This window comes from Felis catus, chromosome X (genome assembly GCF_018350175.1).
Source record: "Felis catus isolate Fca126 chromosome X, F.catus_Fca126_mat1.0, whole genome shotgun sequence".
In the NCBI taxonomy this organism is placed as follows: Eukaryota; Metazoa; Chordata; class Mammalia; order Carnivora; family Felidae; genus Felis; species Felis catus.
In genome coordinates this window covers 63,504,106-63,530,754 of record NC_058386.1, presented here as the reverse complement: position 1 = coordinate 63,530,754, position 26,649 = coordinate 63,504,106, and the positions used below count along the sequence as shown (strand labels likewise).

Genomic DNA, 26,649 nt, shown 5'->3' with positions numbered 1-26,649 from the left:
AATCTTTTAGCACTTTTTGGAGGCTACTTCTGGGGTTAGAGCCTGAAGGAACTCTTTGAGTTGGTAGAGTACACCTACGTACTTATGACTGTTTCAGAAAGACATGGGTGTGAAAGCACAGCCACTTTATCCACTATAGCAAATAGGTGCCCTCCCCAGAAAGATTTCCCTGTGTAACTGAATGAATAAATTGCACAATGCACAGTGTCCTTGAGGCTTTTCATATCAACACTATTTAAAATAAGCTAATTAAAGATAAATCCGTATTATTACAGGTGAAGAAGTTGTAGTGGTAAAATTATAAAATTTCATTTCTTAAAGCCATATTAATTTAGCATGCAAATGAAAAATTCGAAGTATTAGTATCACTTTTTTGCATTCATATAAAATGGGCTAAATTTATCTAAACTTCAAGAAAAATTGTGCTTCTTTGTTTATCACTTGAATATATAAGATTACGACTGTTAATTAGCTATTAAATATGTGTGAGATCATTTATAAATAAAGATTATGTTCACAGTGGTGATGGAGTTACATTTACTCTACTTGATCTACAACCATCCATGGCCTATTTTGTAAGGTAAGAACTCCATCCTACACAATCTCCACCCACCCTGTAGCCAGGAAGACTCCCCAGTCTGTATCAATTCACTACTTATGATTTCTGCAGTCAGGCTTGCTACTGCCAGGAGCATGGCCTTTCCTTCAAGCTTCAGAACAGCCCCCCAAAAATCCAACATTAGTTTACTTTTTGTCATTTAGAACTGGTGAGAGGGCGATTTGGGAACCATTATCTGTAACAATCCAAGTTTGCTCTATTAGAAAATGTTTTATCTCCTAAGGTATATCTGGAAACTGAAGTACCCAATTTAGTACATGTTAGGATAAATATCTGAAAGCTTACAACAACTATCATTACATTTTTAGAATCACAACCATAAGAGGCTCAGCACACAGAACTGTGTCTGAACTGGTTAGCTTCACAACTCCAGGTTGTGAACCAGACCCTCCACCTGCACCCAAACTAATTAACCGATCCAAGAGCAGCCTGAATTTACAGTGGAAAGTAAGTATTCTACCGCCAAAGTCTCCTCCAATTTTTATTTAAAAACATTCTTTCTACTTTGTCCTGAATTTTAAATATGAAATTATGCATGCCCCACCTGATCTATTTCCCTAGCACTTTCCCTTTTCCATAATCATCTTTCTCTTCAATCTATATCAAGCATCAAGTAAATTGAGAAATGTCAACCAGAATTTCAATTAGTAAAAGTTGAAGTGTCAATTTCTACAACTAAATTTATTTATAAGTACTGCATGCTAACCAATTGCGCCAATGGAGCTCCACTACAACCTAAACTTACTTATAATTGTAGTTACCAATAAATCTACCTCTTAACTTATTTAAATACTAACTTCCTTTGTCACATAAAACTTGGAAAACACAAGACCTAGAATTTGAGCATGCCTTATAGACTGTAAAAAAAAAGTGCATTTTAACTTTAAAATCAGGATTGTTTTAAAAACAAAATGTAAGCAAGTTTAATTTTACAGTAATTTCAGTCGCTTAATTATATAGTGTGTGTATGTGTATATATATATATATATATCTACTGTGTAAAAACATCCCATCATAATTTTATCTTTTTGATATATTTAGGGTTCCAATGATAATGGTTCCAAAATAAATGGCTTCCTTTTGGAATGGGATGAGGTAAACTGTTTTATTTTGGAAAAGCACTTCTTTATAAATGGTTATTAATGTTATGGTAAATTTTTATATTTGCACCATTTTATAATATTCTAATATTTTGTGTCTATGATTAAGGGCAAAGGTGAAGACTTCAAAAGTTGCTATATGGGTACCATGAAACAGTACAAAATCCTTAAACTAAATGCTTCTACAAAATATTCATTCAGAATAGCTGCCAAAAATAACTTTGGCTTGAGGTACGTTGAATTATTGCAATATTTAAAAGTCTGCACTTCAATAAGAACCTGAAAATAATTTTTCCACATTAATTTATTTTTCAGTGATTTCAGTGAAATAGCAGTTTTCCATACATCAGGAACTATGCCTCCAACACCTTTACCTCCTAAGCTAAAAGAAGCAGGAATCTGTTATTTGTCACTAGAATGGTGTGCTCCAACTAACACAAGCCCAAATGACAGTCTTACTTATGTACTAGAAATGGAGGAAGAAGGATCTGTAAGTTTTCTTTCCACATGTTTTAATCTTCAACTTCAGTTTTAGGTACAATTTATATGCATTTTATACTAAAAAACCTTAGATTTAAGCTAATTTATTTTTTTAAGTTTTTATTTAAACTCCAGTTAGTTAACATACAGTGAAATATTAGTTTCAGGTATACAATTTAGTGACTCAACACTTACATACAACTCCCAGCACTCATCACAATAAGTGCATTCCTTAATCCTTATCACCTATTTAAACCATCCTCCTACCCACCTCTCCTCTGGCAATCATCAGTTTGTTCTTTGTAATTAAGAGTCTGTTTCTTGCTTTGTCTCTCTCTGTCTCTTATTTTTTCCCTTGGTTTGTTTTGTTTCTTAATATCATATATGAGTGAATCATATGGTATTTGTCTTTCTCTGAGTTATTTTGCTTAGCACTATACTCTGTAGTTCCATCCATGTCTACTAACAATCAGTTTATTCTCTATAGTTAAGAGTCTGTTTCTTGGTTTTCCTCTCCTTTTTTCTCCTATGACTAAGTTAATTTCTACTCAACCAAACTGTATGATTCCTGAGTCTCTGTGTTCTGGATGGGACCAATGCAGAGCCAAGGTTAGGCAAACCAGCGCAGGGAGATTTTCCCTGAAAATTAGCTAAAAGCAGCAGCACCCATAACAACACAGTAGATACTCAGTGAAATGTTAGTTCTTCAATTTTGGGCCTATCCCAGATGACCTTGCATGGTCACAGAGATCTTCTGCATACTTCTACCTGGGCAAACTCTTTTCTTCATCTCCCTGGATTCCTGATGTGAGTGGGCAAACTGTTTCATTGCATTCTGAACTTTCAAGTCTATACTAAATAAGCTAGTCAAGTTAAAAAGCAGCTGTAAATTTTATATTACGTATATTTTACATTTTAAATGAAGAGACTAACATTAAGAAGAGTTCTGTATAATTAATATGCTAAGCACCTTCATATACATTATCTCATTATATCCTGAAAAAAGAAAATGAGCCCTTTAAAGTAGAAAGTATCAGGGTGCCTAGGTGGCTCAGTCAGTTGAGCATCCAACTTGGCTTCAGCTCAGGTCATGATGTGGGTTTGAGCCCTGCATCCGGCTCCATGTGGAGCCTGCTTGAGATTCTCTCTCTCTCTCCCTCTGCCCCTCTCCCCCACTAACTCTCTCTATATAAAATAAATAAAATGAAAAAAAAAGTTAAAGTATCTCCTTTTTTTTTAAGAGAAACTAAGGTTCAGAGAGACTAAGGGACTTGCTCAGGACTACCCAGATGGAAAATAGGTTGAAGTTGGAACTTGAACCCAGGCCTGCATGATTCCTAAGTTTATTGTCTTTCATTTCCAGGGCTTGGGTTTTAAACCTAAATATAATGGAGAAGACCTCTCATGCACTATAAGAAATCTTCAGAGAAGTACTACATACAAATTTAGGGTATGTAGCTATAATTTCTAAATTTGTATCATATTTTAATATTAAATTATACTCATCACTGGAGATAAAAAGAAATGTCTTTTTTGGTTGAAATTAAATGTTATTTTGCATTTAGTTCTCAGAAATTTTTAGTCAAATAACTTGCTTTATAATATTATTTGCAAATTATGCACATTTTCAAATCAGACATTTATTTCCAGTCGTCAACCAAGGTATTCTCTTTTACTCAAACAGATTTTTGCCTACACTTTGGAAGGAAGGAGTAACCCCAGTGGAGAAGTAAAATACACTACTTGTCCAGATAAGCCTGGATCCCCTAAAAAACCATATATAAAGGGAAAGATCTACGCACACAGAGTAAAAATTGGATGGGGTAATGTTTTTGTATTTAAAATGTACTCTGTATTAATATTAACTACTGAGGAGAAATCTTCCCTAATTGCCCTCAGCTTTATAAAATATTCTCTTAATTATTTACATAGGAAGTATTTCACCATATAAATTAGTTATAAATGATGTTTTTCCAGTTCTCTGTTGAGTTCTCTATTGCTATCTCATTAATTCACACATGAACAAATCATTAAATTTTTATGAGTCCTTAACAACTATAGTTATTCCAAGTAAAAGTATATCTAATATAGAGGCCACGATTAAAACAATACATCAATGATAAATGTCAACTTGACAAGAAAAATATTTTTATAAATTATTTTGCCTCTAAACTGGAAAAATCAAATTCAAGGTACAAATACTTAGTATTTTAGTCTTTTCCAAAGAACTTTAAAATCTCACCTTAAATGTTTCATGTCCAATATTAATATTCTATTGTGTCATGTTTATATTTTTTCTCCATAAAAAATTAATTTATAAATTTCTAGTGAAAGACTTTTAAGTTTATTCAAGAATAATTTTAATTTTATTTCTCTTTCCAGAACCACCACAAGATAATGGTGGTACATACATTTCAAGTTACAGTTTAGAAGTTAGTGAAAATTCAGATGGTAAGACATTATGATTTTTTTCAAAGATAAATTACAGGGTTTTTTTTTACGTTTTTATTTAAATTCCACTCAGTTAACATCCAATGTAATATTAGTTTCAGGTGTACAATATTCAATACTTCCATACAACACTGGGTGCTCATCACAACAACTATGCATCATGATTTTTTTTTAAGTTTTTTTATGTTTATTCATTTCCTGAAAGAGAGACAGAGTGTGAGCAGGGAAGGGGCAGAGAAAGAGTGAGACACAGAATCCGAAGCAGGCTCCAGGTTCTGAGCTGTCAGTGCAGAGACCAATGCGGGGCTCGAACTCACAGACTGGGAGATCATGACCTGAGCTGAAGTCAGATGTTTAACTGACTGAGCCACCCAGGCACCCCATATCATGATTTTTTTTAAGTTTTTATTTTGAAATAATTTATGCTTACCTAGAAGTTGCCAAAATAGTATAGAGAATTCCCATATATAACCTTCATTCAGCTTCTCCTAAAATTAATTTCTTACATAACCATAGTGCAATTATCAAAACCAGGAAATTGGCATTGGTACAATGCTATTAACTAAACCCCAGGACCTACTTATATTTCTCCATTTTTTAGTGACAAATTATGTTTACTTACTGATCTTTTATTATTTTATGTCTAGTTCTATAAGGAATATAATTATTGTAAATAGGTAACTGGACCTATTGTAAATAGGAACTGGACCACGGTTAATTTCCAAAATGCCTATTTCTTGGCATATACATGAGATAATAATGGGGCCCATAGCATTTATAAGCTACCTATAAATAAATTGGATAAATTTGCTTTCATCCCTTCAGTGAATTCCTGGAAGATAATCTATAATGGAACCACAAAGGAATTTCTATATGATCACCTGCAACCTGGTAATACATATAAACTGAGAGTCTTTTGTACTTCACCTATAGGTCAAAGCCAGGTGAGGAAACAGAGAGGGAAGTTTTTAAATTAAGGATTTGTGTTTTAAAAATTGTTTTAAAAACTTAACTTGAATTTAATATAATCATAAGGTATTTTGTACCTCTCTTAGCCTTCAGATATATTGACTACTCAAACACCTAATCTTTCTCCTGCATCTTGCCATCTTCCACCCTTGAATGGTGCGGCAAAGACCAGAGAAAACAACATCAAATGTGGTGAGTCTTCTTGTAGGATTTGAATGACTTTAGCTAAATTACTTGTTTTGTAACTCCTGATTTGAATTAATTAATGTTACTAAGGGGCAACTGGGTGGCTCAGTCAAGCATCCAACTTCAGCTCAGGTCATGATCTCAGGGTCCATGAGTTTGAGCCCTGTGTCAGGATCTGTGCTGACAACTCAGAGCCTAGAGCCTGCTTTGGATTCTTTGTCTCTCTCTCTCTCTCTGCCCCTCCCTGACTCACTTGTTCTCTCTCTAAAAAGTAAACATTAAAAAAATTAAAATTAATGTTATTAAAGCAGAGCAAGTAGGTTTTTTAACTATAAAATTGAATATTTAGAATATTTAGAAAACTGTTTCTTTGTAATTGAAATCACAAAAATTTCTGGAGTATAATTAACATTCAATGTTATATTAGTTTCATGTGTACAACATATTGATTCAAAGATTCTATATATCAGTGCTCACCACAATAAGTATAAATACCATCTGTCAATATTATTGATTATATATATTCCCTATGCTGTACTTTTCATCTCCATTACTTACTTTTTTTATTTATTTTTATTTTTATATTTATTTATTTTTGAGAGACAGAGTGAGACAAAGTGAGAGTGGGAGAGGGGCAGAGAGAGAAGGAGACAGGATCAGAAGCAGGCTCCAGGCTCTGAGCTGTCAGCACAGAGCCCGACGTGGGGCTCAAACCCACAGACCATGAGATCATGACCTGAGCCGAAGTCAGACACTCAACCAACTGAGCCATCCACGCGCCCCTTACTTACTTATGTTATAACTGTTAGTTTATACCTCTTAATCCCTTTTATATATTTTCCCATCCCCCCACCCACCTCTCCTCTGGTAATCACCAGTTTGTCCTTTGTATTTAAGAGTCTGGTTTTTTGTTTGTTCATTTTTAAATTCCACATATAAGTGAAATCATATGGTATGAAATCATATGGTCTCTCTGTATGACTCACATCACTTAGCATAATACCCTCTAGGTAAATCCATTTTTTAATGGATTTTTAAACTTTTTAAGTGTCTTTACATTAAATTTAAAAGTTAATTGACACAAACTAATATAATTTGTATTTTCTGTTACTTTATTATGTGCTTTGACATTGTGTCTTATAAAGTTATTTTGTGTTATTTTAAAGTAACACCCTTAAAATTATTTGCAATTTTTTAAGTTTATTTTGTACATTTTTGTAGTCTATTTTGTACATGTTTGTAGACAATCCTCCTACTAATGGAAACTTGGAAGCATTTGCAAATGTCAAAAAGGCAGAAGGTAACCAAGATGACAAACGAAGGCATCCTGGCTCCAAAGTGAGATGCACAGTGAGTAAATTAATTTCTGAAGAATCCAGTTTCTGGTTAAAAGCAGTGAATAGTGCTGAGGAAGTTATATTGTTCAGTTGGCCCATTCATCGTTCATTTCACTTTGGATGAATATATGTTTCTACTTCCTGTCAAGATAGAGAGTAACTATACCTGCACAATCATTTTTGTGTTTTCTTATTTGCTTGTGTTTATTTGTAGTCTGGATCTCATTCAATGAAGTGTGAAAGTGCACCAGTTCCAAGCCCTCCTTCTCAATGTGGTACACCTGTGGTAACCTGCAAGGGTCCAACCTGCATTGCTGTTAGTTGGGAGGTATGTTATCAACTTACTTTTATTAATTTTGTTCCATAAGAGCACAGCAATTGCTTTAGTATGTTTTTGAAAGTACACAACTCCCTAAGGAGTCAGAGTTTAGATTAAGGTCCCATAAGCCTTGGATCATGATTCTAGAACACACATAAAACCTGATACTAGTACTATTAGAAATGCTAAGACTATAGTAATCTTGCTTTCCAGATCCTATTTTTATGGAGATTATTAATTTGGAAAAACAAATAGACTATTAATAGGTAACTAATTTAATTCTTAAAACCAAAATATGAGGTAATAAAATTAAATGAATTTATAATAAAAAAACAAATAAGTAAATTTATGGAATCTATTATTTTTTTAAAAACTTCATTGGGAAATCTCTGGTCGTGTTTGTTTGCATGTAACTCTACAATATGACACATTAAAATGTGGCTATGAGATAATGAAGCTTAAAAAAATGTTTGCATCACCATAAGAGACTCTTGAAATTTTTTTAAATGTTTATTTATTACTGAGAGACAGAGAGAGACAGAGCATGAGCATGGGAGGGGAAGAGAGAGGAGGAGACACAGAATCTGAAGCAGGCTCCAGGCTCTGTGCTACAGAGCCTGATGCATAGCTCAAACTCACAAACTGTGAGATCATGACCTGAGCCGAAGTTGGACACTTAACCGCCTGAGCCACCTAGGTGCCCCAAGAGACTCTTAAATACAGAGAACAAACTAAGGGTTGATGGGAGTGGGGGGTGGCGGGGTGGGGAAAATGGGTGATGGGCATTAAGGAGGTCACTTGTTGTAATGAGCACTGGGTGTTATATGTAAGTGATGAATCTCTGGATTCTACTCCAGAACCAAGACTACACTGTATGTTAACTAACTTGAAAATTAAAAATAATTAATTAAAAATGTTTTGCATTCATGTGAATACCTTCCCATTTAAGCAAGCTGAAAAAAGTCGGCCTAATTATTAAGCCACCTAGGTAACTTTGAATTTTTCTTCCATTTTTCCCAGACTCTAGCAGAGGGTTTCTAGTATTAACACAAAAGCTTTTAATCTGATAATAATAAAAGGTCTAATTACAGCACTGTACAAATTCCAGAGACTACTGGAATTTGTGTTTTATCCCACTATCATCAATAGTAATGTTAAGCAACATTAATATATCTAAGAGTGCTCTTTTTTAAGTAAGCTATTTGAGAATAATTTTAAAATTACAAACAGGAGGGGCGCCTGGGTGGCGCAGTCGGTTGAGCGTCCGACTTCAGCCAGGTCACGATCTCGCGGTCCGTGAGTTCGAGCCCCGCGTCAGGCTCTGGGCTGATGGCTCGGAGCCTGGAGCCTGTTTCCGATTCTGTGTCTCCCTCTCTCTCTGCCCCTCCCCCGTTCATGCTCTGTCTCTCTCTGTCCCAAAAATAAATAAAAAACGTTTAAAAAAATTTTAAAAAAAATTACAAACAGGAATTTATCAAATATGTGCGATTAGCCAATCTTTTCTCTTAATTTTGAGACTTTTAATGTCAATTACAGTGCTCTGTCTTATCCTTAATTATTTCTATTCTTGTCTATACCTCATACCATTTAATATGAGTTTTGACATCAAAAGATCATATTGTAATACTCCACAGTATCTAGTATAGTGACAATTTACAGAAAAAAATCAATTTCTGTTTTGTTGAATCTTTTAGATTCCTGTATGTAATGGTGCCGAAATCACAGATTACAGACTAGAGTGGGGAAAAACTGAAGAATCGATGCACTTGATATATACTGGCTCTTGTTTGAGCTATGAAGTTAAAGGTCTCATTCCTGCAACTACATATTTTTGCAGAGTTCAGGTAATCCTAACAGTTATTTCAATGTAAACAAGAGAACAGTTATTAACCTATGCTACCCACATCCATAATACTGGCACCATTTCTAGTGTACTGAATAGAAGGGAGTCACAGAATTCCAAATGTTAAATATTCCTCATGTTCAGCAACATCATTCTGAGCTTCTTCATCTGGCATTTAAAGCCCCCCATTATCTGGAACCTACTTTTATTCCAACTTGATCTGCCATTATGTTTTCTACAGTTCTGTTTCCCAAATTACCTTGAACTTAACAATAACCTGAAATGCTTGTTTAAAATAGATTCCTACATTTTTTGAAAAAATTAACAAAATTGACAAACCTCTAGCCAGGCTTCTCAAAAAGAAAAGGGAGATGACTCAAATAGATAAAATCATGAATGAAAATGGAATTATTACAACCAATCCCTCAGAGATACAAACAATTATCAGGGAATACCATGAAAAATTATATGCCAACAAATTGGACAACCTGGAAGAAATGGACAAATTCCTGAACACCCACACTCTTCCAAAACTCAATCAGGAGGAAATAGAAAGCTTGAACAGACCCATAACCAGTGAACAAATTGAATCGGTTATCAAAAATCTCCCAACAAATAAGAGTCCAGGACCAGATGGCTTCCCAGGGGAGTTCTACTAGGCATTTAAAGCAGAGATAATACCTATCCTTCTCAAGCTATTCCAAGAAATAGAAAGGGAAGGAAAACTTCCAGACTCATTCTATGAAGCCAGTATTACTTTGATTCCTAAACCAGACAGAGACCCAGTAAAAAAAGAGAACTACAGGCCAATATCCCTGATGAATATGGATGCGAAAATTCTCAATAAGATACTAGCAAATCGAATTCAACGGCATATAAAAAGAATTATTCACCATGATCAAGTGGGACTCATTCCTGGGATGCAGGGCTGGTTCAACATTCACAAATCAATCAACGTGATACGTCACATTAATAAAAGAAAAGATAAGGACCATATGATCCTGTCAATCGATGCAGAAAAGGTCTTTGACAAAATCCAGCACCCTTTCTTAATAAAAACCCTTGAGAAAGTTGGGATAGAAGGACCATACTTAAAGATCATAAAAGCCATTTATGAAAAGCCCACAGCTAACATCATCCTCAACGGGGAAAAACTGAGAGCTTTTTCCCTGAGATCAGGAACATGACAGGGATGCCCACTCTCACCGCTGCTGTTTAACATAGTGCTGAAAGTTCTAGCATCAGCAATCAGACAACAAAAGGAAATCAAAGGCATCAAAATTGGCAAAGATGAAGTCAAGCTTTAACTTTTTGCAGATAACATGATATTATACATGGAAAATCCGATAGACTCCACCAAAAGTCTGCTAGAACTGATACAGGAATTCAGCAAAGTTGCAGGATACAAAATCAATGTACAGAAATCAGTTGCATTCTTATACACTAATAATGAAGCAACAGAAAGACAAATACAGAAACTGATCCCATTCACAATTGTACCAAGAAGCATAAAATACCTAGGAATAAACCTAACCAAAGATGTAAAAGATCTGTATGCTGAAAACTATAGAAAGCTTATGAAGGTAATTGAAAAAGATATAAAGAAATGGAAAGACATTCCCTGCTCATGGATTGGAAGAATAAATATTGTCAAAATGTCAATACTACCCAAAGCTATCTACACATTCAATGCAATCCCAATCAAAATTGCACCAGCATTCTGCTCGAAACTAGAACAAGCAATCCTAAAATTCATATGGAACCACAAAAGGCCCCGAATAGCCAAAGGAATTTTGAGGAAGAAGACCAAAGCAGGAGGCATCACAATCCCAGACTTTAGCCTCTACTACAAAGCTGTCATCATCAAGACAGCATGGTATTGGCACAAAAACAGACACATAGACCAATGGAATAGAATAGAAACCCCAGAACTAGACCCACAAACGTATGGCCAACTCATCTTTGACAAAGCAGGAAAGAACATCCAATGGAAAAAAGACAGTCTCTTTAACAAATGGTGCTGAGAGAACTGGACAGCAACATGCAGAAGGTTATAACTAGACCACTTGCTCACACCATTCACAAAAATAAACTCAAAATGGATAAAGGACCTGAATGTGAGACAGGAAACCATCAAAACCTTAGAGGAGAAAGCAGGAAAAGACCTCTCTGACCTCAGCCATAGCAATCTCTTACTCGACACATCCCCAAAGGCAAGGGAATTAAAAGCAAAAATGAATTACTGGGATCTTATGAAGATAAAAAGCTTCTGCACAGCAAAGGAAACAACCAACAAAACTAAAAGGCAACCACCGGAATGGGAAAAGATATTTGCAAATGACATATCGGACAAAGGGCTAGTATCCAAAATCTATAAAGAGCTCACCAAACTCCACACCCGAAAAACAAATAACCCAGTGAAGAAATGGGCAGAAAACATGAATAGACACTTCTCTAAAGAAGACACCCGGATGGCCAACAGGCACATGAAAAGATGCTCAGCGTCGCTCCTCATCAGGGAACTACAAATCAAAACCACACTCAGATATCACCTCACGCCAGTCAGAGTGGCCAAAATGAACAAATCAGGAGACTATAGATGCTGGAGAGGATGTGGAGAAATGGGAACCCTCTTGCACTGTTGGTGGGAATGCAAATTGGTGCAGCCACTCTGGAAACCTGTGTGGAGGTTCCTCAGAAAATTAAAAATAGACCTACCCTATAACCCAGCAATAGCACTGCTAGGAATTTACCCAAGGGATACAGGAGTACTGATGCATAGGGGCACTTGTACCCCAATGTTTAGAGCAGCACTCTCAACAATAGCCAAATTATGGAAAGAGCCTAAGTGTCCATCAACTGATGCATGGATAAAGAAATTGTGGTTTATATACACAATGGAGTACTATGTGGCACTGAGAAAGTACGAAATATGGCCCTTTGTAGCAACGTGGATGGAACTGGAGAGTGTGATGCTAAGTGAAATAAGCCATACAGAGAAAGACAGATACCATATGTTTTCACTCTTATGTGGATCCTGAGAAACTTAACAGAAACCCATGGAGGAGGGGAAGGAAAAAAAAAAAGAAGTTAGAGTGGGAGAGAGCCAAAGCATAAGAGACTCTTAAAAACTGAGAACAAACTGAGGGTTAATGGGGGGGGGGGGGGGGTGGTCGGGAGGGGTGGGTGGGTGATGGGTATTGAAGAGGGCACCGGTTGGGATGAACAGTGGGTATTTTATGGAAACCTATTTGACAATAAATTTCATATGAAAAAAATAAATGAAAAAAAAATGCCTGTTTTGGTTTTTAGTAAGATCTTATTACAAATTTTATTACTATTGTTTAATCCCTACTGCTATAATCTTTTGTATTGTACTTATATGGTACATCATACATTTGAAAGCGTTTTGCATACATTAAAAATTTTATTTCAGGTTCACAGTAACTGTGTGAAGAAAGGAGGGAAGGATCTTTATTTCATATTATTAGCCTCTCTACGTTTCAGGAAAACGGGGCTTAAATATGTCACAATAGAGTAAGGCAGTATTGTGATCTAAGTCATGTTTAATTCCAATATGTTCCAATTAGCTTTTCACTGAGAACAAACTACTTCATAATAGTGATTTGACTCATGTGTGGAAAGATAGAAACAACTGAATTTTACATATGAGAAAGAAAAAACTCAAAGCTCGAGCTTTCATGACTGTAAATTTGCCTTGTTATGTATTATAGAAAGCAGTTTATTTCACTGTTCAAACAAGGAGATTAAATTCAGTTTCAGAAATTACCAAATATGTACTAATTATGACGTATGAAATTACAAATTTGGAATAAATATGTACAAATATGTACTATTTACTAAATCCGTTTTTTAACTTTACTTAGTATAATTATACCTATCAGGTGATGTTTTCACGTATTAATCCATATCAGAAAATGTGAGATATAGCAAGGAATGGATACCATGATAAAGTGGAAGGAGAACTGTGATGGGGATCAGGAGCCTACAATTCCAATTTTGACTCTGTTACTGGCTCATAGTGTTCTTTAGTTAGGTTACTTACCATTTGGGGAGTTTGCTTGTTTCTATTAAAAAATGGCTGTGGTGATAGATTGATTGGCTGGATTAGTTTATTTCAAAGATCTTTTAAAAAATATTTTCAAGGACAGAGTAGTAGGACCTAGGCTTGTTTTGTCCAATGAAAACACCTGGATAACTATCAAATCATCCATAACCCAGAAATGAACCCGAAGACTGACAGAAAATACTCTACAGTTAACGGGAGGGAAAAGCCACAGCAAAGAATGTAGGATGTGTGGAGACATGGTTTAGGGGAGATATGGATCACTAGTACTACATCGGGAAGGAACTGGTTGCAAAGGGTGACAGAGAAGCACACAAAGAGACACATAAAGAGAATGTTTCCCCAAAGCTGTTGGCGTGGAAAATGAGAGAGTTTGAATTTCTTGCAAGTGAGTTCCTTCAACCAGTGGTGCTTAAAGCCTGTAATTTTTGGGTTTTTTTAATTTTTAATATTTATTTTTGAGAGACAGAGCATGCAAGCAGGGGAGGGGTAGAGAGAGAGAGAGGGAGACACAAAATTTGAAGCAGGCTCCAGACTCTGAGCTGTCAGCACAGAGTCCAACGTGGGGCTCAAACCCATGAACTGTGAGATCATGACCTTGAGCCAAAGTTGGACGCTCACCCAACTGAGCCACCCAGTTGCCCCTTAAAGCCTAGAGTTTTTAGGGTCAGTGGGCTTGGGTGGGATAGAGCCCTGGGGGCACTGTCCTGGTCCTGGAAAAATGGCAGGCAAACAACCCAGGGGCATACAACAAGGAAACAGGGATATGAAGAATGCCTGGGGCACATGGAAGGGAGATTATTCAGTCTTCTTGGAGTGCTTCCCTGAGAGGCAGTCATTTATGGAGATGCCTCTGTGAACAAAGCAGCTGGATGGCGCCAAGTTTCCCTCCCTGTCACTAAGCATAAACACAGAGCCACCTGCAGGAAGCAGCCCAGCATCTACACTGATTGCCTAACTTGCTTACACCAAGCCCCATGCCCCTGTGCTCTGGCAGTGCTGCCCTTTTCAGCCAAGTTTGTTTCAGTCCCAGTGTGATGGGCCCTTCCCCTAGAAGACCAGCAGAAACCCTTGCCCACACCACATCATCCAATCAGAGAGTTCTGCAAGGCACTCAGTTTTAGTAGAAGTAGTATCAGGTCTCATTTTTCAAGCAGACCAGAGCACATCTAGTTAACTCTCACCATATTCAGGCTAGAGCCAAAAACTGCCCAGACCAGGCAAGGGAGGACTGTGCAGATGACTTGTCTGAGGGATAAAGCAGCCAAAACACAAAAGCAGAGCACACACCAGAGACACTCCCTGACTTTCCAGATCTTGGACACCACATGAGCTCTTCTTCATAAAACCATTATATCCAGGAGCAGGAACATAACTGGCTTTTCTAACACAGAGAAGGCAGAGACTTAGACAAAATTCCAAGATAGAGGAGTTTATCCCAAATGAAAGAAAAAGATAAGACCATGGGAGAGATTAAGTGAAGTAGATAAAAGTAATGTGCCTGATGGAGAATTTAATGCAGTAATCATAAGGGTACTCACTGGGCTTGAGAAAACACTCGAAAACATCAGAGAGACCCTTACCACAGTGATAAAAGAGTTTAAAAAGAATCAGAAATGTAAAATCCAATAAATGAGATCGGAAATAGGTTAAAAGCAATGAACAGCAGGCTGCAAGAAGCACAGGAATGAATTAATGACACAGAAGAAAAAGTAATGGAAAATTATGAAACTGAACAAAAGAGAGAAAGAATTATGGAACATGAGAATAGACTTAGGGAAATCACTTATTCCATCAAATGTAGTAACATTCATATTATAGGAGTCCCAGAAGAAGAGAGAAAAAGGGGCAGAAAATTTATGTGAGGAAATAATAGAGTATTTATGTGAGGAAATAATAGAGTATTTATGTGAGGAAATAATAGATTACTTCCCTAATCTGGGGAAGGAAACAGATCGAGGAGGCACAGGGAACTGCCATCAAAATGGAAAAAAAAAAAAAAGCAAGTCAACAACAAGAGATATTGTAATTTGAAAAATATAGTGATAAAAAATTGTAAAAGCAACAAGACAAAATAAATCCTTAATGTACTATGGAAGATCCATAAGGCTAGCTGGAGATTTCTCAACAGAAACTTGACAAGCAAGAATGGAGCGGTATGGTATATTCAAAGTACTGAATGGGAAAAATCTTCAGGCAGGAATACTCCATCAAGAAAACCTATCATACAGAATAGAAGGAGAGAGAAAGAGTTTCCCAGACAAAACTAAAAGGGTTTGTGACCACTACACCAGTTCTGCAAGAAATATTGAAGGGGACTCTTTGGGTGGAAAGGAAAGACTAAAAGTAACAAAGACAGTAAAGGATCAGAGAAAATCTCTAGAAACAATGACAAAAAAAAGTAATAAAATGGCAATAAATACATATCTATCGATAATTAATTTGAATGTGAATGAATTAAATACTCCAATCAAAAGACATGTGAGAATGGATAAAAAAAAACAAGATCCATCTATATACCGCCTACAAGAGACTCACTTTAGACCTAAACTCACATGTAGATTGAAAGTGAGGGGATGGAGAAACATTTATCATGCAAATGGATGTCAAAGGAAAGCCAGAGTTGCAATAATTATATTGCACAAATTAGACATTAAAACGAAGACTGTAACAAGAGATAAAGAAGGACACTATATCATAATAAAGAAGACAATCCAACAAGAAGATCTAACAATTGTAAATATTTATGTCCCTAACTTTGAAAAACCCAAATATATACAACAATAACAAACATGAAGGAACTCATTGATAATAATACAACAATAGTAGGGGGCTTAAACACTTACATCAATGGACAGATCATCTATGCAGAAAATCAACAAGGAAACAATGGCTTTGAATGATACACTGGACCAGATGTTCTTAACAGATATATTCAGAACATTCCATCCTAAAGCAGCAAAATACACATTCTTTTCAAGTTCCCATGGGACATTAGTCAGAATAAATCAGATACCAGGTCACAAATAAGGCTTCAACAGATACAAAAAGATTGATCTCATACTATGTGTATTTTCTGACCACAACATTAAGAAACTTGAATTCAACCAGAAAAAAAGATTTGGAAAGGCCACAGATACACAGAGGTTAAACAACATGCTACAAAACAATGGATGGGTCAACCAGGAAATCAAAAAGGAGGTAAAAGAATACATGGAAGCAAATTAAAATGAAAATGAAAACAAAATGGTCCAATACTTTTGGGATGCAGCAACAGTGGTCCTAAGAGGGAAGTATATAGAAATATATGCAGACCTTAAGAATCAAGAAAAATCTCAAATCAACAACCTAACTTTACACTTAAAGGAACTAGAAAAAGAACATCACAGAAAGCCTAAACAGAAGGAATATTAGAGCAAAAATAAATGATATAGAAACTAAAAAAAAAAAAAACACACACAAAACACAATAGAACAGATCAATGAAACCAGGGGCTCGTTCTTTGAAAAGGTTAATAAAATCAACAAACTCATAGCCAGAGTTATCAAAAAGAAAAGAGAAAGGACACAAATAAATAAAATCACAAATGAGAGAAGAGAAATATCCAACACCACAAAAATATAAACAATTGTAAGAGAATATTACAAAAAACTATAATGGCAATACATTGGACAACCTGGAAGAAATGGATAAATTCCTAGAAACACATAAAGTACCACAACTGAAACAGGAAGAATTAAAAAAAAAAAACTTCAACAGACTAATAACCAGCAATGAAATTGAATCAGTAGTCAAAAAATAGCCTACAAATATATGTCCAGGCCAGATGGCTTCACAGGGGAATTCTACCAAACATTTAGAGAAGAGTTAATACCTTTTATCAAACCACCAAAAAACAAAGAAGAAAGGAAAATTCCAAACTCATTCTATGAGGCCAGCAGTGCCCTGATACCAAAACCAGATAAAGACTCCATTAAAAAAAGAGATATACAGGCCAATATCCCTGATGAACATGGATGAAAAAATTCTCAATAAAATACTAACAAACCAAGTGCAACAACACATTAAAAGAGTCATTCACCATGATCAAGTGGGATTTATTCCTGGGCTGCAAGGGTGGTTCAGTATTCACAAATCAATCATTGTGATACGCCACATTAATGACAGAAAGGATAAGAACCACATGTTTATTTCAAGAGATGTAAAAAAAGCATTTGGCAAAGTACAACATCCATTTATGATAAAATCCCTTAAGAATGATGGGTATTGAGGAGGGAACCTGTTGGAATGAGCATTGGGTGTTGTATGAAAACCAATTTGACAATAAATTTCATATTTAAAAAAAAGAATGTAGGATTAAAGGGAACATACCTCAACATAATAAAGAAAACCTGAGAGCTTTTTGTCTATGGTCAGGAATAAGACAGGGATATCCACTCTCACCACTGTTATTTAACAGAGTACTGGAAGTCCCATCCTCAGCAATAAGACAACAAAAAGAAACAAAATCAATCCATATCAGCAAGGAAGAAGTCAGACTTTCATTCTTTGTAGATGACATGATATTGTATATAGAAAATACAAAAGAATCCACCAAAAAATTGCTAGAACTGATACATGAATTCAGAGAAGTCACAGGGTACAAATTTGATGTACAGAGATCTTTTGTACTTCTATACACCAATAATGAAGCAGTGAAAAGAGAAAGTAAGTAATCAATCTGATTTACAATTGCACTGGAAACAATAAGATACCTAGGAATAAAACTAGCTAAAGAGATGAAAGACCTGTACTCTGAGAACTGTAAAATGGTGATGAAAGAAATTGAAGATGACACAAAGAAATGGAAAGACATTCAATGCTCATGGATTGGAAGAACAAATATTGTTAAAATGTGTATACTACCCAAAGCAATCTACACATTTAATGCAATCCCTACAAAAATACCACCAGCATTTTTCACAGAGCTATAACAAACAATCCTAAAATTTGTATGGAGGCACAGAAGATGCCAAATAACCAAAGCAAACTTAAAAGCAAAGCAAAGCCAGAGGCATCACAATTCCAGACTGAAAGTGATATTACAAAGTGTTAGTGATCAAAACAGTATGGTACCGGCATAAAAATAGACATAGATCAAGGGAACAGAATAGAAAACCATGAAATAACTCCACAACTTTATGGTCAATTAATCTTTGACAAAGCAGGAAAGAATATCTAGTGGGAAAAAGTCTCTTCAACAAATAGTGTTGGGAAATTGGACAGCAACATGTGAAATTTATGTTTGTGTATGGACCACTGTCTTACACCATACACAAACATAAATTCAAAATGGATGAAAGGCCTAAATGTGATACAGGAAACTATAAAAGTCCTAGAAGATAACACAGGCGGTAACCTCTTTGACATCAGCTGCAGCAACTTGTTTCTAGGTATGTCTCCTGAAGTAAGTGAAACAAAATTAAAAATAAACTATTGGGACTTCACCAAGATAAAAAGCTTGTGCACAGCAAAGGGAACAATCAATAAAACTAAAAGGAAACTTGCTGAAAAGGAGAAGATACCTGCAAATGACATATCTGACAAAGCGTTAGTATCAAAATATACAAATACCTTGTAAAACTCAACATATAAGAAAAAGTATAATGGGCAGAAGACATGAATAGACATTTTTTCCAAAGAAGACAGTCATATGGCCAACAGGCACATGAAAAGATGCTCATCACTTATCATCAGTGAAATACAAATCAAAACTACAATGAGATATCACCTCACACCTGACAGAATAGCTAAAATCAACAACACGAGCAACAACTGGTGTTGGTGAGAATGTGGAGAAAGGGGAACACTCTTACATGGTAAGTGTGAATAAAAATTGGTGTAGCTACGTTGGAAAACAGTATTGAGGTTCTTCAAAAGTTAAAAATAGAACTGCCCTATGATCCAGCAATTGCACTACTAGGTATTTGCCCAAAGGATACAAAAATACAGGTTCTCAGGGGGTGCATGCACCCCGATGTTTATAGCAGCATTATCAAGAAGAGCCAAACTATTGAAGGAGCCCAAATTTCCATTAACTGGTGAATAAATAGCGAAGAAGTGGTATGTATTTACAATGGAATATTACTCACAAAATGGAATGAAATCTTGCCATTTGCAAGGATGTGGATGGAACTAGAGAAGATTATCCTAAGCGAAATAAGTTGCCAGAGAAAGAAAAATACCATATGATTTCACTCATGTGGTGAATATTAGAAACAAAACATATGAGCAAAGGGGAGAAAAGTGTGAGAATTAAATGACGAAAGAGACTCTTAACTATAGAGAACAAACAATGGTTACCAGAGGGGTGGTGGGTGTGGAGATGGGTTAAATAGGAGAGGGGATTAAGGAGTACACTTGTGATGAGCTCTGGGTGTTGAAATCACTATATTGTAGACCTGAAACTAGTAGTATACTATGCATTTACTAACAAATTTAAATAAAATCCTCAAAAAGTAAAATAAGATTTTCAGAGTCTTATTAAATTTTGAATTGCCCCTTGAGCCCATAATTAAGTAGCACAGTCTTTTGCTATTTTTGAACATTTAAAATAAACCTTACTGCAGAGTTTTATATATGAACTATTGGAGCTCATATTAATGCAACCTTCATTGTCTGGCTTATAATACCTTTAAGTGGCTGGTGGAGTTTTGGTTGTAGTGAAAGTGTAGATACCAGACAGTGGTCCCTCACCAGCTTCATTTCATGTTTGTATTTTAAATTTGTATTGAGTATATTCACTCAGTCTGTTCACTTTGTGAGTCTGACAAGGTCCATGGTAAATGATAGAAAATCTGGGAGTGGGAAACAATATGGGAGAAGCAATATTATTAATCAACAGTTATTCAAGTACACATAACTCTATTTATCTGACTTGAAACTGGTACCTCAGTAAGGCCTAAATAAATCAACTTGAAGCCAGGTATGTACAACATAAAAGGAAAAAAAAAATCAGGTTGTACATATCATAATGGCACAGTGTTAGCTTTCATATTCCTTTGGTAACTTCTATTCCCCGGTATTAATGTATGTTTTATAAAGGAAGAAGTGTTTTGGAAGAGGTAAAAATAGAGAGCTAAATTATCAGTAGGAATTTAAGAAAGTATGCTTAACATAATATACTGATTTCACATCTATCAGTTCATTGAAACCACTTTGGATTATAGGTTTGATAGGAAATTTTAAAATTTTAGAAATTTTAAAACGCTTTATTGTAATACATGTTTAATAGTACAAATAGCTTACCTGCCAGATCGATCTCCTATTAACAAATTGTAGCTTATAAGGTTGGAAAGTAATCCTTTGCTTGAAGAGTTACCCCATTTCAGTTTGAGGCTCTGGTGTCCATAGACCACACAATCAAGATGTGGAGGATCAAGTGGTAGTGGCTTGGTTTTGGTTCTTATTGATTGGCTAAAAGGGCTTAGTCCATAATGATTGATGGCTTGAATTCTGATTCTAGCGGTAAGAAGAAAAAAAATTAAACTTTATTAATTTGGGTTTAGAAAGGAAAATAAATTTCTACATTTAAGCTATGCCTCTGGCAACCCCATGAAAGAGTATTGACCATCATATTATACTAATAATTAGAGACAAATTTGTGAAGCCAAAATCTTGAATTTGCATAATCACTATTGACAATTTTTGATGAGAGAACTGGATTTTAGTAACGTCAAATTTTTCTGAACCAGTAAAATTCTCTTTCAAAAAATATGTAGACTATATAAAACATAGAGATGTAGACTTGTTTAAAATTCTCAAAAAACTTTTTGTCTACCCAAAGTAAGATATAAGCAACTTACATGTATGTGGTATCAGGCTGTAGGTTTTTCAGAAGACATTCTGTTACTCTATCAACAGTCTGAATTTTTCTGTCTCCGTATTCAATGTTATATCCAGTGATTGGAGAGCCATGGCAATCTGGTTCCTCCCATTTAATAGCAATGCAAGATGATGCCAATTTGGCAGGAACTTTGTTTTCAACTTCATGTAGCATTGGTACTACTGCTGGTACAGTTGTTGGTGTGGTTACTCTGCCAGTTCCTCCAAACAGTCCAACTCCAGCTACGTTTACAGCCTGAAGAAGTATACTCTGTTAGAGCTTCACTGTTATTTGTTTTGTGCATAAAGACAAGGCAATTTATTCATTTTTAATCACTTTATTTTATTTTTTTAAATACACAAAGTAGTTTATTTTTAATTATTTTAATATGAAATTTATTGTCAAATTGCTTTCCATACAACACCCAGTGCTCATCCCAACCGGTGCCCTTCTCAATACCCATCACCCACCCTCCCCTCCCTACCACCAACCATTAACCCTCAGTTTGTTCTCAGTTCTTAAGAGTCTCTTATGCTTTCGCTCCCTCCCTCTCTAACCTTTTTTTTCTCTTCCCCTCGCCCATGGTCTTCTGTTAAGTTTCTCAGGATCCACAGAAGTGTGAAAACATATGGTATCTGTCTTTCTCTGTATGACTGATTTCACTTAGCATAACACGCTCCAGTTCCATCCACGTTGCTACAAAGGGCCATATTTCATTCTTTCTCATTGCCACGTAGTATTCCATTGTGTATATAAACCACAATTTCTTTATCCATTCATCAGTTGATGGACATTTAGGCTCTTTCCATAATTTGGCTATTGTTGAAAGTGCTGCTCTAAGCATTGGGGTACAAGAGCCCCTATGCATCAGCACTCCTGTATCCCTTGGGCAAATTCCTGGCAGTGCTATTGCTGGGTCGTAAGGTAGCCCTATTTTTAATTTTTGAGGAACCTCCACACTGTTTTCCAGAGCGGCTGCATCAGTTTGCATTCCCACCAACAGTGCAAGAGAGTTCCCGTTTCTCCACATCCTGGCCAGCATCTAGAGCCTCCTGATTTGTTCATTTTAGCCACTCTGACTGGCATGAGGTGGTATCTGAGTGTGGTTTTGATTTATAGTTCCCTGATGAGGAGTGACGTTGAGCATCTTTTCATGTGCCTGTTGGCCATCTGGATGTCTTCTTTAGAGAAGTGTCTATTCATGTTTTCTGCCCATTTCTTCACTGGATTATTTGTTTTTCGGGTGTGCAGTTTGGCGAGCTATTTATAGGTTTTGGATACCAGCCCTTTGTCCGATATGTCATTTGCAAATATCTTTTCCCATTCTGTCAGTTGCTTTTAGTTTTGTTGATTGTTTCTATTGTAGTGCAGAAGCTTTTTATCTTCATGAGTTTGCAGTAGTTCATTTTTGCTCTTAATTCCCTTGCCTTTGGAGATGTATCAAGCAAGAAGTTGCTGCTGCTGCTGCTGCTGCTGCTGCTGCTGCTGCTGCTGAGGTCAGAGAGGCTTTTTCCTGCTTTCTCCTCTAGGGTTTGGATGGTTTCCTGTCTCACATTCAGGCCCTTTATCCATTTTGAGTTTATTTTTGGGAATGGTGTAAGAAAGTGGTCTAGTTTCATTCTTCTGCATATTTCTGTCGAGTTCTCCCAGCACCATGTGTTAAAGAGACTGTCTTTTTTCCATTGGATATTCTTTCCTGCTTTGTCAAAGATTAGTTGCCCATACGTTTGTGGGTCCAATTCTGGAATCTCTATTCTGTTCTATTGGTCTATGTGTCTGTTTTTGTGCCAATACCATTCTGTCTTGATGATTACAGCTTTGTAGTAGAGGCTAAAGTCTGGGATTGTGATGCCTCCCGCTTTGTTCTTCTTCAATATTACTTTGGCTATTCGGGGTCTTTTGTGGCTCCATATAAATTTTAGGATTGCTTGTTCTAGCTTCGAGAAGAATGCTGGTGCAATTTTGCATGGGATTGCATCGAATGTGTAGATAGCTTTGGGTAGTATTGACATTTTAACAATGTTGATTCTTCCAAAACATGAGCACGGAATGTTTTTCCATTTCTTTGTGTATTCTTCAATTTCCTTCATAAGCTTTCTATAGTTTTCAGCATACAGATCTTTTATACCTTTGGTTAGGTTTGTTCCTAGGTATTTTATGCTTCTTGGTGCAATTGTGAATGGGATCAGTTTCTTTATTTGTCTTTCTGCTGCTTCATTATTAGTGTATAAGAATGCAACTGATCTCTGTACATTGATTTTGTATCCTGCGATGTTGCTGAATTCATGCATCAGTTCTAGCGGAATTTTGGTGGAGTCTATCGGGTTTTCCATGTATAATATCATGTCATCTGCAAAAAGTGAAAGCTTGATTTCATCTCTGCCAATTTTGATGCCTTTGATTTCCTTTGTTGTCTGATTGCTGATGCTAGAACTTCCAACACTGTTAAACAACAGCGGTGAGAGTGGACACCCCTGTCGTGTTCCTGATCTCAGGGGGAAAGCTCTCAGTTTTTCCCCATTGAGGATGATATTAGCTGTGGACTTTTCATAAATGGCTTTGATGATGTTTAAGTATGTTCCTTCTATCCCGACTTTCTCAAGGGTTTTTATTAAGAAAAGATGCTGAATCTTGTCAAATGCTTTTTCTGCATCGATTGACAGGATCATATGTTCTTTTATTTTCTTCTATTAATGTGATGTATCACATTGATTGATTTCCGAATGTTGAACCAGGCCTGCAGCCCAGGAATGAGTCCCACTTGGTCATGATGAACAATTCTTTTTATATGCTGCTGAATTCGATTTGCTAGTATGTGGTTGAGAATTTTTGCATCCATATTCATCAGGGATATTGGCCTGTAGTTCTCTGTTTTTGCTGGTTTTCTGTATGGTTTGGGAATCAAAGTAATGCTGGCTTCATAGAATGAGTCTGGAAGTTTTCCTTCCCTTTCTATTTTTTGGAACAGCTTGGGAAGGATAGGTATTATCTCTGCTTTAAATGTCTGGTAGAACTCCCCTGGGAAGCCATCTGGTCCTGGACTCATTTGTTGGGAGATTTTTGATGACCGATTCAATTTCTTTGCTGGTTATGGGTCTGTTCAAGTTTTCTATTTCTTCCTGTTTGAGTTTTGGAAGTGTGTGGGTGCTGAGGAATTTGTCCATTTCTTCCAGGTTGTCCAGTTTGTTGGTATATAATTTTTTATAGTATTCCCTGATAATTGCTTGTATTTCTGAGGCATTGGCTGTAATAATTCCATTTTCATTCATGATTTTATCTATTTCGGTTATCTCCCTTTTCTTTTTGAGTAGCCTGGCTAGAGGTTTATCCATTTGGTTTATTTTTTCAAAAAACCAACTCTTGCTTTCATTGATCTGCTCTACATTTTTTTGAGATCCTATATTGTCTATTTCTGCTCTGATCTTTATTATTTCTCTTCTTCTGCTGGGTTTGGGGTGTCTTTGCTGTTCCACTTCTATTTCCTCTAGGTGTGCTGTTAGATTTTGTATTTGGGATTTCTCTTGTTTCTCGAGATAGGCCTGGATAGCAATGTATTTTCCTCTCAGGTCTGCCTTCGCTGCATTCCAAAGCGTTTGGATTGTTGTCTTTTCATTTTCATTTGTTTCCATATATTTCTTAATTTCTTCTCTAATTGCCTGGTTGACCCATTTATTCTTTAGCAGGGTGTTCTTTAACCCCCATGCTCTTAGAGTTTTTCCAGACTTTTTCCTGTGGTTGATTTCAAGCTTCATAGCATTGTGGTCTGAAAGTGTGCATGGTATGATCTCAATTCCTGTATACTTATGAAGGGCTGTTTTGTGACCCAGTATGTGATCTATCTTGGAGAATGTTCCACATGCACTCGAGAAGAAAGTATATTCTGTTGCTTTGAGATGCAGAATTCTAAATATATCTGTCAAGTCCATCTGATCCGATGTACCCTTTAAGGCCCTTGTTTCTTTATTGATCCTGTGTCTAGATGATCTATCCATCGTTGTAAGTGGGGTATTAAAGTCCCCTGCAGTTACCACATTCTTATCAATAAGGTTGCTTATGTTTGCGATTGTTTCATATATTTGAGGGCTCCCGTATTTGGCACATAGACACTTATAATTGTTAGCTCTTCCTGATGGATAGTGCCTGTAATTATTATATAATGCCCTTCTTCATGTCTTGTTACAGCCTTTAATTTAAAGTCTAGTTTGTCTGATATAAGTATGGCTACTCCAGCTTTCTTTTGACTTCCAGTAGCATGATAGATAGTTCTCCATCCCCTCACTTTCAATCTGAAGGTGTCCTGAGGTCTAAAATGAGTCTCTCGTAGACAGCAAATAGATGGGTCTTGGTTTTTATCCATTCTGATACCCTATGTCTCTTGGTTGGAGCATGTAGTCCATTTACACTCAGTGTTATTTTTGAAAGATATGGGTTTAGAGTCCTTGTGATGTCTGTAGGTTTCATGCTTGTAGTGATGTCTCTGGTACTTTGTGGTCCTTGCAACATTTCACTCACAGAATCCCCCTTAGGATCTCTTGTAGGGCTGGTTTAGTGGTGATGAATTCCTTCAGTTTCTGTTTGTTTGGGAAAACCTTTATCTCTCCTTCTATTCTGAATGACAGACTTGCTGGATAAAGGATTCTTGGCTGCATATTTTATCTGTTCATCACATTGAGGATTTCCTGCCATTCCTCTCTGGCCTGCCAAGTTTCAGTAGATAGGTCTGCTACTACCCTTATGTGTCTACCTTTGTAAGTTAGGGCCTGTTTATTCCCTAGCTGCTTTCAGAATTCTCTCTTTGTCCTCATATTTTGCCAGTTTCACTATGATATGTCGTGCAGAAGATCGATTCAAGTTACGTCTGAAGGGAGTTCTGTGTGCCTCTTGGATTTCAATGCCTGTTTCCTCCCCCAGATCAGGGAAGTTCTCAGCTATGATTTGTTCAAGTACACCTTCAGCCCCTTTCTCTCTCTTCTTCGTCTGGAATTCCTATGATATGGATATTGTTCCATTTGATTGCATCACTTAGTGCTCTAATTCTCCCCTCATACTCCTGGATTTTTTTTATCTCTCTTTTTCTCAGGTTCCTCTTTTTCCATAATTTTATCCTCTAATTCACCTATTCTCTCCTCTGCCTCTTCAATCCGTGCTATGGCCGCCTCCATTTTATTTTGCACCTCATTTATAGAATTTTTTAGTTTCTCATGACTGTTTCTTAGTCCCTTGATCTTTGTAGTAGATTCTCTGCTGTCCTGTATGCTTTTTTCTAGCCCAGCGATTAATTTTATGGCTATTGTTCTAAATTCTTGTTCCATTATATTGCCTAAATCGGTTTTGATCAATTTGTTAGCTGTCGCTACTTCCCGGAGTGTCTTTTGAGGAGAATTCTTCCGTTTT

At 36.3% G+C, this 26,649-nt stretch overlaps 2 protein-coding genes across 2 annotated transcripts in view; one reads left to right on the top strand and one right to left on the bottom strand.

The window, feature by feature from the left end:
• Window positions 1–26,649, top strand: part of LOC109496548 (fibronectin type III domain containing protein 3C1-like) — a 59,845-nt gene that overhangs the window by 12,089 nt on the left and 21,107 nt on the right. Inside the window, exons 10-22 of the mRNA XM_019824013.3 lie at window positions 521–580; window positions 928–1,066; window positions 1,661–1,714; window positions 1,829–1,950; window positions 2,035–2,209; window positions 3,563–3,649; window positions 3,884–4,022; window positions 4,582–4,650; window positions 5,476–5,594; window positions 5,706–5,811; window positions 7,049–7,155; window positions 7,357–7,470; window positions 9,156–9,328. Coding sequence (XP_019679572.2) covers window positions 521–580; window positions 928–1,066; window positions 1,661–1,714; window positions 1,829–1,950; window positions 2,035–2,209; window positions 3,563–3,649; window positions 3,884–4,022; window positions 4,582–4,650; window positions 5,476–5,594; window positions 5,706–5,811; window positions 7,049–7,155; window positions 7,357–7,470; window positions 9,156–9,328 — 1,464 coding nt within the window. The remainder of the gene's footprint in view (window positions 1–520; window positions 581–927; window positions 1,067–1,660; window positions 1,715–1,828; window positions 1,951–2,034; window positions 2,210–3,562; window positions 3,650–3,883; window positions 4,023–4,581; window positions 4,651–5,475; window positions 5,595–5,705; window positions 5,812–7,048; window positions 7,156–7,356; window positions 7,471–9,155; window positions 9,329–26,649) is intronic.
• On the bottom strand, window positions 20,601–21,566 carry LOC123383404 (fibronectin type III domain containing protein 3C1-like). Its single transcript, XM_045050958.1, has 2 exons — window positions 21,236–21,566; window positions 20,601–20,891 (listed from the first exon to the last, which is right to left on the bottom strand). Exons 1-2 carry the CDS (start codon window positions 21,427–21,429, stop codon window positions 20,675–20,677), a joined length of 411 nt encoding a protein of 136 aa, XP_044906893.1. The 5' UTR covers window positions 21,430–21,566; the 3' UTR covers window positions 20,601–20,674.